A 12,029-nucleotide genomic window follows, 5' to 3' on the forward strand; every position below is an offset into this window, starting at 1 on the left:
CAGGCAAGCGCCGAGACGTCGTGTCAATCTGTGTACATTCTACGAAGTGTGTGAGGCGGTGTATGTTCAAGTATTAAGGTGATTCGACGGTTGCCATTTTTTGTGTCAGAGCGACGTGCGATATATCGCATCTATCTGTTCCATAATTTCAGCTGCTTGTCATTTTGTCGAATTTTGAGATCGCTTTTCTGTTGTCATGAGACTGAAAAATTCATGTTGAATTTGAGAAAGAAATTCAACGTATTAAAGGCAGGATTTTTTCAGAGGAAAAATATCGCACTCGAGTGCAGTTTCGATATCAGGATTTAAGGCTATATTTTCCCTCTATAAAACCCTGACTTTATTACGTTGAATTTCTTTGTCAATTTTGGTACATGAATTCTTTAGTCTTATGACAACAGAAAAGCGATCTCAAAATTGGAAAAAAATGGCAAGTAGCTGAAATTATAGAACGATTTGATGCAATATATCCCACGTCGCTCTAACACAAAAAATGACAACCGTCGAATCACCATACAAGTAAAAATCTACTCACACTCAGAATGTAGAAGACAAGTTTCTCGTTCTTTTGATTTATTAGGCATTCGTATCGAAGTATTGAAAAAAATCACCGCTCTTCAAATGGTATTATTTATTTTTCATGAACAAACGTTATTAAAACCGGATGCTAGGACTAAGTGAGTTTTTTAGATTACCACTCTCTTTTTGTAACGTAGTATCTTGATTTATTTTGTAAGGAAAGCTTAAAAGAAGAAACCCTAAACAGAACCCTTAAAAGAAGCTTGTCACTCTTGATACGTTGGAGCGCCTATGATACTGTGCAACACCTATGTCGCGAAACAGTTGCTTGAAACGCCGGAGCACTCCACGGCGCGGCGGGCGACCAGCGTGACACGCGCATAGGCGCCTACAAACCTAACAGGGATACTTCACGCATTACGCAACGCGTGAAGTATCCCGTTAGGTTTGTAGGCGCCAGTGCGCATGTCGCTCTGTGTTAGGCTCAAACTCGCGGAGTCGGCATTATTCATTTCATTAAAATATTTGCACGCTCTGCACGGATTGGTCTCATTTAAATTGATGGGAAAAAAAATATGTATTAAAGGAAAATATCAAGTGTGTTTTGTAAATATTAAGGTGGTTCCGTGTCTAATTTAATGATTTCCAAGGCTTTTTAATTTTTCTTTTATATTTTGTGCTTTTACTGTGCTGCAGCGTGGTGTATTCGCAACCAAACGCTCAAAATTGGATGTGTTTGACTGTAAAAGATCGATGTAAAAGTGGGTTAAAACCGAAGATTGCGTCCTCCTTGGTTTTTTCTCTTTCTTTTTCATTTTTGTATAGTTCCTTTCAACGCAAGTACGGCTCATTGAGATCAATATCTATGCCATCGCTTGGAAAATATTTTACAAATATTTGCCACGGTTTAAAAATATAATGTTTTTAAAATAAAGTAATATTATCATTTAAAAAAGGTATATATACGGTATACTTTAAATCGACAATTTTATAGATAGAAATAAAACCAAAAATACAAAAATGAAAATTTGAAAGATCAATCAAAAGAGGAAAGTATCATTTCATTTAAAAAATGAGTTACCATAACAACACGTTCTCTCTCAATTTTCTAATTCGATATTGTCAATATAATTTTACATACGGACTGGAATATAATCATTGGACAAAGTCACTGTTTTACACGTGGACGTAAAATACTGGACTAAACAGATGTCCGGACAAAAAATCGTTGACGGAATGTCCTGAAACCCAAAATAACGGCATTTTGTCGAATTCTTTTTTTTTTTTTTTTTTTTTTTTGGTCGGGTTACCCTTGGAGGGCGGGGGGGGGGGGGGGTCGCAAATGTGTCATTGTCGTATTTTTTTACATTGCGATCTATGGAAGGATCTAGAGATTAGAAAAAGTCGCGGCTTAAGCTGCATTTCGTTTTAACTTGGCGAGATTGCAGAGTAAAAACTCATTTTAACGAATATAATACCTAGATACACAATAAAAGCAACGTTCATTGATAATATTGCGGCATGTCATGTTATGGTATGTCATCAATAATGCAGGCGGCACAAATGCTCATCTGAGAAACGAAGCGGTTTCGCCTTACAATTAAAGAGTAGGCAAAATCGTCTCCTAGCAGCTCGAATAGAGATCAGTTCTCACAGGTTAGATGATTAAGAGTCGATTGGACCATACATGACATTATTCTAGGCTGTTTCAATTTTCGACCAAAGTTAGGGCCAAAATACCTTCCTTAATGGGACACATCCTTTAAGATTATTTTGATTTCAGTGCGGATCGATACCCTCGAAGAGTCCGCGAAGCGCAAGGGGCCGCCCAACGGACAGGGGGTGTATGGTGTAACCCCCTAATATTTCAAAGATTTTTACAACCACTGCACTCTGTGGCATGCAGAGAGAATTCCGATTTCAATTCGTCAAAATCAAACGCGTGCTCAGTTGTCTCTGTCGTGTGCCAGCCTATCCTCTGGAGATTCCCCCTGCGAGATTTAACGACGATTTAGATTACGCCCGGGCTTGAAACATTGTTCAAGAATATCTTCATTGCTCCGAGTCATAAACTTGAGCTTGCTAATCCAGTCACCTTACAACCAATGTTGCCGATGCTTTCCGAATAGAATGTTTCAGTTGTTAGGTCGTCATCATCCGTCGGTGAGGAACTCTCTTTTCTAAGTCTCTTATTGTAGTTCTTCTTCTTATTACACTTGTAAAAATTACCGGATTTTCCGAAATTAAGAGAATTTGCAGGTGTCTGAAAGATGAATTGGTTATAGGACATTTCGTCAACGATTTTTTGTCCGCGCACCTGTTTTTTCCAGTAATTTACGTCCACGGGTTTTTTCGGCAAAGGAGTTTTGGTCCACGTGCCAGTTGAGACCCAAAGTTAATTGGCCCACATGTAAATATAAATACAAACGACAATTGCTAAAGACGTTTTTGGGTGAAAATTTTAATGTCTTGGAAGAATGAGGGTTTGCTTGTTTTTTTGTTTTGTCTGTTTGGTTCAACGGAGAATAATATATAGTTGAGAGTTCTGGTAAAAATGGGGGAGCGTCAATTCCTTGAGACAAAATTCACTAAAATTCTCTACACCTCTTTGGTGTGACAGGACTTAATTATCTTTCAAGAAATTCCCACCTTGTCATTACCTGAACCGGATGAACCTCTGTATTTGCCTCAGCTAAAGGCTCTTAGATTTTTCCTGTGTACGATAAGTATCTTGATTTATTTTCGAGGAAAGATCTGTACTTTTAAAGGATGCCTGTCATTCTTAATACGTTCAATTTCGTATAATAATGTGCAACACCTCTGTTGTGAAATAGTTGCTTCAGGCGCCGCCGCACGGGGGGCGGGCGGTCAGCGCTAAACGCGCATTGGCGCCTACAAACCTAAGTGGATACTTCAAGCATTGTGCAATGCGAGAAGTATCCACTTAGGTTTGTAGGCGCCAGTGAGCTTCTCGCGCTGGCAGCACGTCGCTCCGCTCTGTTCGGCTTTAATATTTATCGTCGCATAGTCAGCGTTTTTTAACTCATGATTTTGAAATGTTAGCACACTCTGCATTGATTATTCTCATTTAAATTGATCGGGTTTAAGTGGAAACTACTGAGTGAACTGAGCACGAGGATCCCTTGGTTCATGAATTGAACAATCATCGGAGAGGACATGACAAAATGATCTAATCTGCTAAAATACGTGTGGTTAAACGGAAATGCCGCCAGATGACGTCACAAGGCGGTGCATTTTTTCACTTTTAAATCTATTTTTATACTATTTCCCATTACAGAAAAAAATATAAAAAATACTGTAAAATCAGCTCTTTGAGCACTCTCAGATGAAGAATAATGTGCATGCAAATTTTCCATCATAGGACCATGTTCAATAGATGATACAATTTTGTCAAAATTTTATTTTATTTGATGATTTTGTATATGTAGGGTGAAGGACCAAACAGCTTCAGAATAAAAGGTTTTTACGAGCCATGCAATAACATTCAATGCACAACCTGTGTTTTGTTCTCGGATGTTCTGCTGACAATCGACGCGGAGTGAGGGGTTGAGTGCAAAATCTTTCTCTCAATCTGTTACCCTGATAATCTCATTTCTTACTTCCTTTCATTCTGCGATATTTTTTACGATTGTTTTGAGAAACAACATTCCAAACATCAAACTGTTTCGTGCAGACTCGTTCAATTGCACAACGCCAAACACACTTAAAAAAAACAAGTCTTGACATTTGCTGTGGAGACGGACTTATCCAAAATTAGGCTGATTGTGTAAAACGCTGGCTGTTTCTCCTCGCGATTTCCTCTTTAGAAGAAAACCAAACAACATTCTAGTTTGAAATAACGTAAGTATATTTTTCAAAATTCAAGAGAAACTTACTAACTGTTTCAAGGCAGTGTTTCATTCCGTTCGCTACCCGAAAAATACTCGTAAAACATGAGGAGAAATCAGGCAGCAACAAATTCAGTTAGACGGATTCTGTATTTTCAACAGCATTTTTACTTTATCAAGTTTTTGCTTTTTCTAGAATGTAAATCACTTTTCTTCTTTCGGTCCTAACGTTATCTTAAATGAAATTCTGTTAGACAATGATCATTTCGAACGCTTATCCATCAGCGCGTGTCCATCTTCATTTCAATAGGAATCGCGAATCACGATTATAACGAACGAAATACGTAATTAAAACATTAAAAGCTTTTTTAAAAAACACTAAAAATTCTAAAACTTGCGCACGCGTCAGGTAGATAACAGCAACCGGGAAATAAAAAGGAGTGCCACCTGACTTTCCTTTTGGGTGTTGAGGAGCTTACCAGATGGTTTTATTTTTTTCTACCTCTAGTTGTTCAGCATATTCATCTTCCTTCCTTTTCTTTTCCTTTAATCTGTATGGTTGAATCCTTCCAATTGTATACTACGCCTTTCACTTTAGACCCATTCTTTAATTAAGTTTTTTCCTCTCAAAAATTGGGAATAAACTATGACCGTTCGAATTATCCATGTTTTTTAAATTAATTTCACTGTATGCATGCTTAATTTTTAGGTACTTTCTTTTCTGCCCCTAGAATAAGATTTATTAGTTACTGGATCTATGGACTATCTTCTTGGAAAATCATTTGCTGTATAAGTTCCTTCACTAGTTCTCGCGGAAAGAGATAGTATATAGAAAAAGATAGGAGAAGAAAAGGAAGGAAGGACAAGACGGTGATGCGAATAGAGTCAGGCCATACACACCCGTTCACAATCTTCAAAAATATATTCGACTTGAAAACCTGCTCAACTTCATCATGTAATAAATTCGTCCTATTCTTTTCTCATTTGCACACAAGACGTGGCAGCCGCGGAAAGTAGAATAATGGTTGAATTTCATATTTTTCATGGCACTAAAGCCTCGCTAATCTGTATTTTACGACTCGGTGATAAAATGTCAGCAAGTCAGATTGCATGGTACATTGTAAACTGACACGGATCTTGCCATTGCATCGAAGGTTACAGGATCTTCGAGTTTTCTTGATCATAAAGCCGCGGTATCTCACATTGTTTGAAAATCAAATCACTGAGTTTTCGCTGTTTTGCGTACACTCCACAGGAGAGCAGATTATTTTGAGAATTTTCACGAATCTATGTAAAATTCCTGTCAAACGTTGCCGTCATCGACTCGTGGTTAAGTTATGATGGTTAAATTATTTCTAAAATTAGGCAAGTCTTCCCAAATTATTAGTTTTTTTCCTTGTAATATCGGGTAATTTTCTTTGCAGTGATTCATAAATCGCACACTTTCGGATCTTCCTTCTCCTCCCAAACAGACCTCCTGCGATATGCTGTTCAATCTTTGCTGAAAATCGATGATGAAACTAGGATAAAGCGTATCTTGGCGACTTGAATGTCTTCAATTTTTCTTTTTCTTTTTTCTCTCACGAGCAGTTGGATTGCATTTTGCAAAAAGGAACCAGAAACATTCCAATGCCGTTGAAATTGTGCAACTTTTTTTACCTTGCAAATATGAACTGATCATCTAAACGAGTTTCATCTTTACTCCCAATAGACTATGTATTCAAGACAAAAATTACCTTTGAAATTGAATTTTTTGCAAAGCATGTAAGTTGCACAATCTTAACAACATTAATAATGCTCCTGGTTCCTTTTTGCAAAATACAATCCAGTTGTTTTGTCGATGGTCCTATTAATGCTTCGTTCGGAATAGAAAAGAAAATACGAAAAAACCAGCGTATTTCTTATAAATCTACGAGATTTAAAGTCAACACTGTCGTGAAACTACGTTCGTAGCATTACCTACTAGATTTCCTGAGGAATACGTAATTCAAGACACACTTGTAGCCACTGCCGGGCTTATCCATCCGTGTTCTCAATAGTAAGAAAAGCAATATTGAATGTGGGTAGGAGAGAGCTAGAGCAGCTTAGATTGAATAGACAGGCAAAAATATGGGAAAGGAACTAAAAAAGACGTTCGGAACCGTCCGCCTTTTCCTTGTCCTATCCTCCCGGCAATAATTAAATCGTATCATCCACTGACAGTATTTTTCAAGAACCTAGTAAGCCGAGAAAATATAAGTCTCGAGAACGTGAGCTCAGGAAATTTAAATATCATGCGGGCGCAGAGCGGATACGCGGAGATTATCAATAGATAGATGAGATAGACGGTGCCATAATTCGCCGCTCCGCTGCCGTAAGGTCGTAACTTAATTTCCACTTCAGCCGCGGAAAGCATGCAGTTATATGGAGGACGGGCCCAGCTCATATTTCACTCGCGCTCTTTTATCCGCGGAGCAAAGAATTTATGCAGCGCTCTCTCCTCAGACCACATGAGAAATTTTACAGGGTATCCCACGATTAAACAGCCAGGCTAAAGGCGCATGTTTCAGGTCAAAATAGGACGTTTTACTTCTAGAAAGTTTTTTTTTTTTTTTTTTTCAAAAAATGCCCCTAGTTGGATCCGTGATTCCCAAATTTTCCGGTAATCCATATTTTTTTCAAAATAGCGACCGTAACGAGCCAAAACTCAATAAGAATGATTTGCTCTTGATTTACCTATAGTGCTGAATTCATTCATGCTCATAAAAATATCGGAGTCTCAAGTCAAAGGGAGGTTTTCGTGGGTGTTGAACAATCTTGAGAAAGAAATTGGGTTTAGGTCAATCAGAAATGGTTTCACATTGTCTTTACTCTCAGCATAAAGGTATTCTACCGGGACTAGAGTACCTATATAGCGAGAGTGTGGACAGATCGCTTCATGGAGGGCTTAGGGCCCAAAAAAACAGCCACCCTTCTAACAAACTTCTAACGCACAAAATTTCACTGCCAGTCTGCAGGTTCCAATTCTAACCAAGATGGCTAAGAATGTACGTAAATGAGCGCTCTTCCGCAAAAATGAGTAAATTTATGCAAAAACTACGTCAAATACGTGCTTTATAAACGATGGTTCGTAATAATTGTATCAGTAAAGCGCTCTGGATAATTGAAATACATAGGTTGGCTGCATCTCTGGGCCGTAACTTTAATCGTGAAGGCATCGGTGAAGGCGTGAAGGATTTTCGGAGTCTCACACCTGTCTATACTCTCGCTGTACAGGTGCGAGTACTCTACCGGGGACACCCTGTACAATCAGGAGATCGAGAATCCTAATTTGAAGGGCGCTCTGACAACGGCGCCTTCTTCGCGGTTGGGTTGCATGCAGTGGATGTTGCGCTGCGGACGTGGCGTCGCCTATTTTCGTTTTTGATGGATGTTTCAGAAAAGCGGTCTCGGGAACATGTAAAACTCCGGTGAAATCCGAGACTGGACGGCACGCACTCTGCCTGACAATCTCGGAACCGCTCGAGAGGGAACGACACTCAGACGCTGATCACGCGAGCCGCTCCACGAAAATAAATCAAACATACTTAAGCTCAGCCCTCCGAGAGCGTTTCTTCAGAGTTTACCAAATCCGTCTCAGTCGGAGGGGTTTACAAACGACGAATATTTCCCATCACACGACCCTGATTAGAGTACCTTTATAGACAGAGTATGGCCATTTCTGTGCCGGTTTTTCATTGGTCTTATGAAAATAGGCTGACACGATGTTCTTACGGCCGTAAATAAACAAACAAGATGGTTGTTATCGACGAACAAGTTTGAGGTATTGCACATCTTACATCCTCTTGTGATAAAGGCGAAAGGCGATTTAATAGGGTTTTCGTGCGTTTTTCATGTGTCATCCGTATTCCGTAGATATGCTAGTTTAAATTTTTACTGCCGCATAATTGCAATTTTTGTCAAATTTTATCTTCTTAGCAATGTTACGGTGAGCCGCTATCTTGTTTGTTTATTTACGGCCGTAAGAGCATCATGAAGCCTAAAAACTCGTTGACCAATCAAAAAGCGGCTCAGTTTTCCTGTAGTAAAAAGATACGAATTACCATACTCTGTCTATAAAGGTACTCTATTTCCCATTACACGACCCCGATTGATCATTAGACAGGATGTGAAAAGCACCACAATACAGGGTGACCCAGGCAGGGTTAAACGGCCAGACTGCAAGAGCGTGTTCCGTGGGTCAAAGTATAACTTTTTTTTTTTAGTTCAAATATTTGCTTGAAACTCCGTAGCACTCCGCGGCGCGGCGGGCGACCAGAGTGACACGCGCATAGGCGCCTACAAACCTAACAGGGATACTTCACGCATTGCGCAACGCGTGAAGTATCCCGTTAGGTTTGTAGGCGCCAGTGCGCATTTCGCTCTGTGTTCGGCTCTAATATTTAAACTCGCGGAGTCAGCGTTTTTCAACTCACGATTTTGATATGTTTGATGTTTGCACGCTCTGCACGGATTATTCTCATTTAAATTGATGAAAAAAAAAATATGTATTAAAGGAAAATATAAAGTGTGTTTTGAAAATATTAAGGTGGTTCCGTGTCTAATTTAATGATTTCCAAAACTTTTTAATTTTCCTTTTATATTTTGTGCTTTCACTGTACTGCAGCATGGTGTATTTGAAACCAAATGCACAAAATTGGACTTGTTTGACTGTAAAAGATCGATGTAATAGTGTGTTAAAACCAAAGATTGCGTCCTCCTTGGTTTTTTCTCTCTCTCTTTTTCATTTTTGTATAGTTCCCTTCAACAGAAGTACGGCTCATTGAGATTAATATCAATGCCATCGCTTGGAAAGGTTTTACAAATATTTGCCACGTTTTAAAAATATGATGTTTTTAAAATGAAGCAATGTTAGCATTTTAAAAAGGGTTATTATCATTTAATCACTTAAGAAATTTCAAATACGGTATATTTTAAATCGACAATTTTATAAATAGAAATAAAACCAAATATTCACCAATGAAAATTTGAAAGAAGAAAGAAAAAAGTAACATTTCATTTAAAAAATGAGTTACCATAACAACACCTTCTTCTCTCTCAATTTTCTAATTCGATATTGTCAATATAATTTTACATGCGGACTGAAATATACCCTTTAGACCAAGTCGCTGATTCTTATTTTACGCGTGGACGTAGATTACTGGACTAAACAGGTGCCCGGACAAAAAATCGTTGACGGAATGTATTGGAACCGGATAATTTGAATTCTTAGATTGGCTACCTTTTTTGGCCATACTCGATTTTCTGGGAAAATGAGTGGCGAAAATACTCCGCAGAGAATAACTGGTACAACCATTTATGTTAATGTTTAGAAAGCTAAAACTACGAGATTGCTGGGATTACTCCTTACATCGACTTAAAAAGGCGGTTGATTCGAAGAAAACATTAACTAAAGCATAGGTACTGCATATTTTCATGTTTGAAAACTTGACAACACCGTTTCTTTGAATGGGACGAAGACGGATCACTTTAATGATAAAATTAGCATTTATTGCTCAATCTTAAAATTTGAGTAAAAGCTTTCGATTGGATTTTACTGACACAGTTCCCCTCAATGAACAACTTCAGCGTTGAATTTCATTTAAAATTGGATTAACCTTCCTCCCTTTCGCAAATCATATAAACAGGACGCAATCAGCATGTATGGAATGACAGCATTTTAAAGTGTGATCTCATGATAGACAACTGCCAAAGCAGCAAAGAGCAACAAAAATATAGCCATAAAATTGCAATTCCATCCTTAGATACTCAAGCCCATCAAATTGAACCGAGGATTTCTAAAACACGAGACTAGCAGGTTGTATGGTGCCGGTTTGTATTTCAGTTTGCACTGATTCCTACCTCGGTCAGTTGCATGCTCATTTTCTTGTTATAGTTTTTACATTTTTTAGCTTCTGTTCCAGTTGAGAATGGGCATGTAATTGGCCCGAAACATCCTGGTTGATTTTATGTCTCTTCTAGCCTTGTAAACCCATTTGTTTTTTGTATTTTAGTGTGTTTTTATTGGTGCCGGTATTTTTAGGTAGATTTTGAAGACATTTCTACCTATTGCAGACGGTACAACCTCATAATTTTCCAACATTCCGCTGAAAAGAGCGTCGATTCTGAAGCCCTGAGTTGAAAAATGTAGCTCATAGCCTAAGTTGCTGAATGTCTCTAAATAAATGAACTAACTAACTAACTAACTATTTATAACTGGGAGCTAACGCACCTTTGCGACCGTTTTTTCCGGAACTATCGATACGATCAAAACGAAACTAAGCATAGTTCTTCACTGCTATGTGGTCTACATCAAGTTTCATTTTTTGTGAATATTGGCCCATCCCTTAGTTCAGTAACGTCAAGATTACTGGGGGATGATTTTTCGAACTCGTCCGATCCTAGTCGGTGATACCTCAAAACACTCGTCTCGTCGTGGCCTTTGAAACAACCTACTCGCCCTCTAAAACCACCCCATATCCTGAAAATCTCCAGTCCAAGGGTGGATGATTTTTCGAACTGTCAGGCTCATTAGGTACACAACTGTTTTCACAGAAACGATTAGTCGAAATCTACCTTTCGTTTCCACTGTGGTTGAAAGGCGTTTTTTTTTTCTCTCTCTCTCTTTTTTTTCTTTTTCTTCTTTCGCAAATCAAATCAATCTTAGCGCAAAGCTTCAGATCAAACATTTTCGATTCTAGATAGGCGATAAATGGCGCGATGCTGAAATTATCTTTTGACCTGGTGAATACTCCCTGCATTACGAATTATGCCGCGCATTCACACGTCATTTGCATACTCAAAATCTGCTTCCGTCGGATCTTCTCACGATTGCGTAATGCGTTACCTATATCATTTTTCGGGTAAAATTCAAATGGGTAAATGGAATGTTTTCTTGTTCGATAGAGTTGTTAACCGCCTTCGTTTTGCTAATTTTGGATTAAATTTTAACCGAAATGTCATCCTGATGCAAAAGTTCAACGAACTCGATCGTCGATTCAATTCATCCTTTAATGCTTTGATCTTCTGTAGTCTACCAAATCAAATCATACTCTGCTTTTCTCTTACAGACTTGTTATTATTTTTTGATTCCAGATTCCTAGTGGTACTCATCTGTCTTATATTCAGTGTTCTGTCAACAATAGAAGCTTATCAACAATTCGCCAATGAAACCCTCCTATGGATGGTACGTCAAATACCTATTAAAAAGTTTCGTTTAATTCATATCATGACTTTATCACAACATTGTATTTAAGGGGCGTCTGAATCACAGAGAAGATGAAAAGAGCTTAATATGTAAAAAATAAGGGCTCATTCATACGAAGCATATGAGCATCATGAATGTAAAATCACATACGCATATTTTTTAAAGGATCCAATGGAGATTTTGCACGTGTCAGAAATTTTATGAATTTCGTGTCTAACAATAGTTGGATCCTGGGTGAACAAACACGAGAAAACCTTTGGTTTATAAATTGAGCGATTATTAATTGTAAGAAATATGACAAAAACCTAATCTGTCAATAAAACATCTGCGCGCAAATTCTACATTCTCATTTTGGGACCTTGGACCTCAAGGATGAATCTATTGGGCCAGTTGCGCTGGTAATAGAATCGTGTTTTGATGCTTGATTCTTGTAGATT

At 38.3% G+C, this 12,029-nt stretch overlaps 1 protein-coding gene across 4 annotated transcripts in view; it reads left to right on the plus strand.

Moving 5' to 3' along the window:
• Positions 1-12,029, plus strand: part of KCNQ (KCNQ potassium channel) — a 232,919-nt gene that overhangs the window by 171,583 nt on the left and 49,307 nt on the right. For all 4 annotated transcript variants that reach the window (XM_072302603.1, XM_019045401.2, XM_072302601.1 and 1 more), the window contains one exon: positions 11,481-11,571. In XM_072302603.1, coding sequence (XP_072158704.1) covers positions 11,481-11,571 — 91 coding nt within the window. The remainder of the gene's footprint in view (positions 1-11,480; positions 11,572-12,029) is intronic.

The sequence above is a fragment of the Bemisia tabaci genome, chromosome 7 (assembly GCF_918797505.1).
Source record: "Bemisia tabaci chromosome 7, PGI_BMITA_v3".
NCBI classification, from domain to species: Eukaryota; Metazoa; Arthropoda; class Insecta; order Hemiptera; family Aleyrodidae; genus Bemisia; species Bemisia tabaci.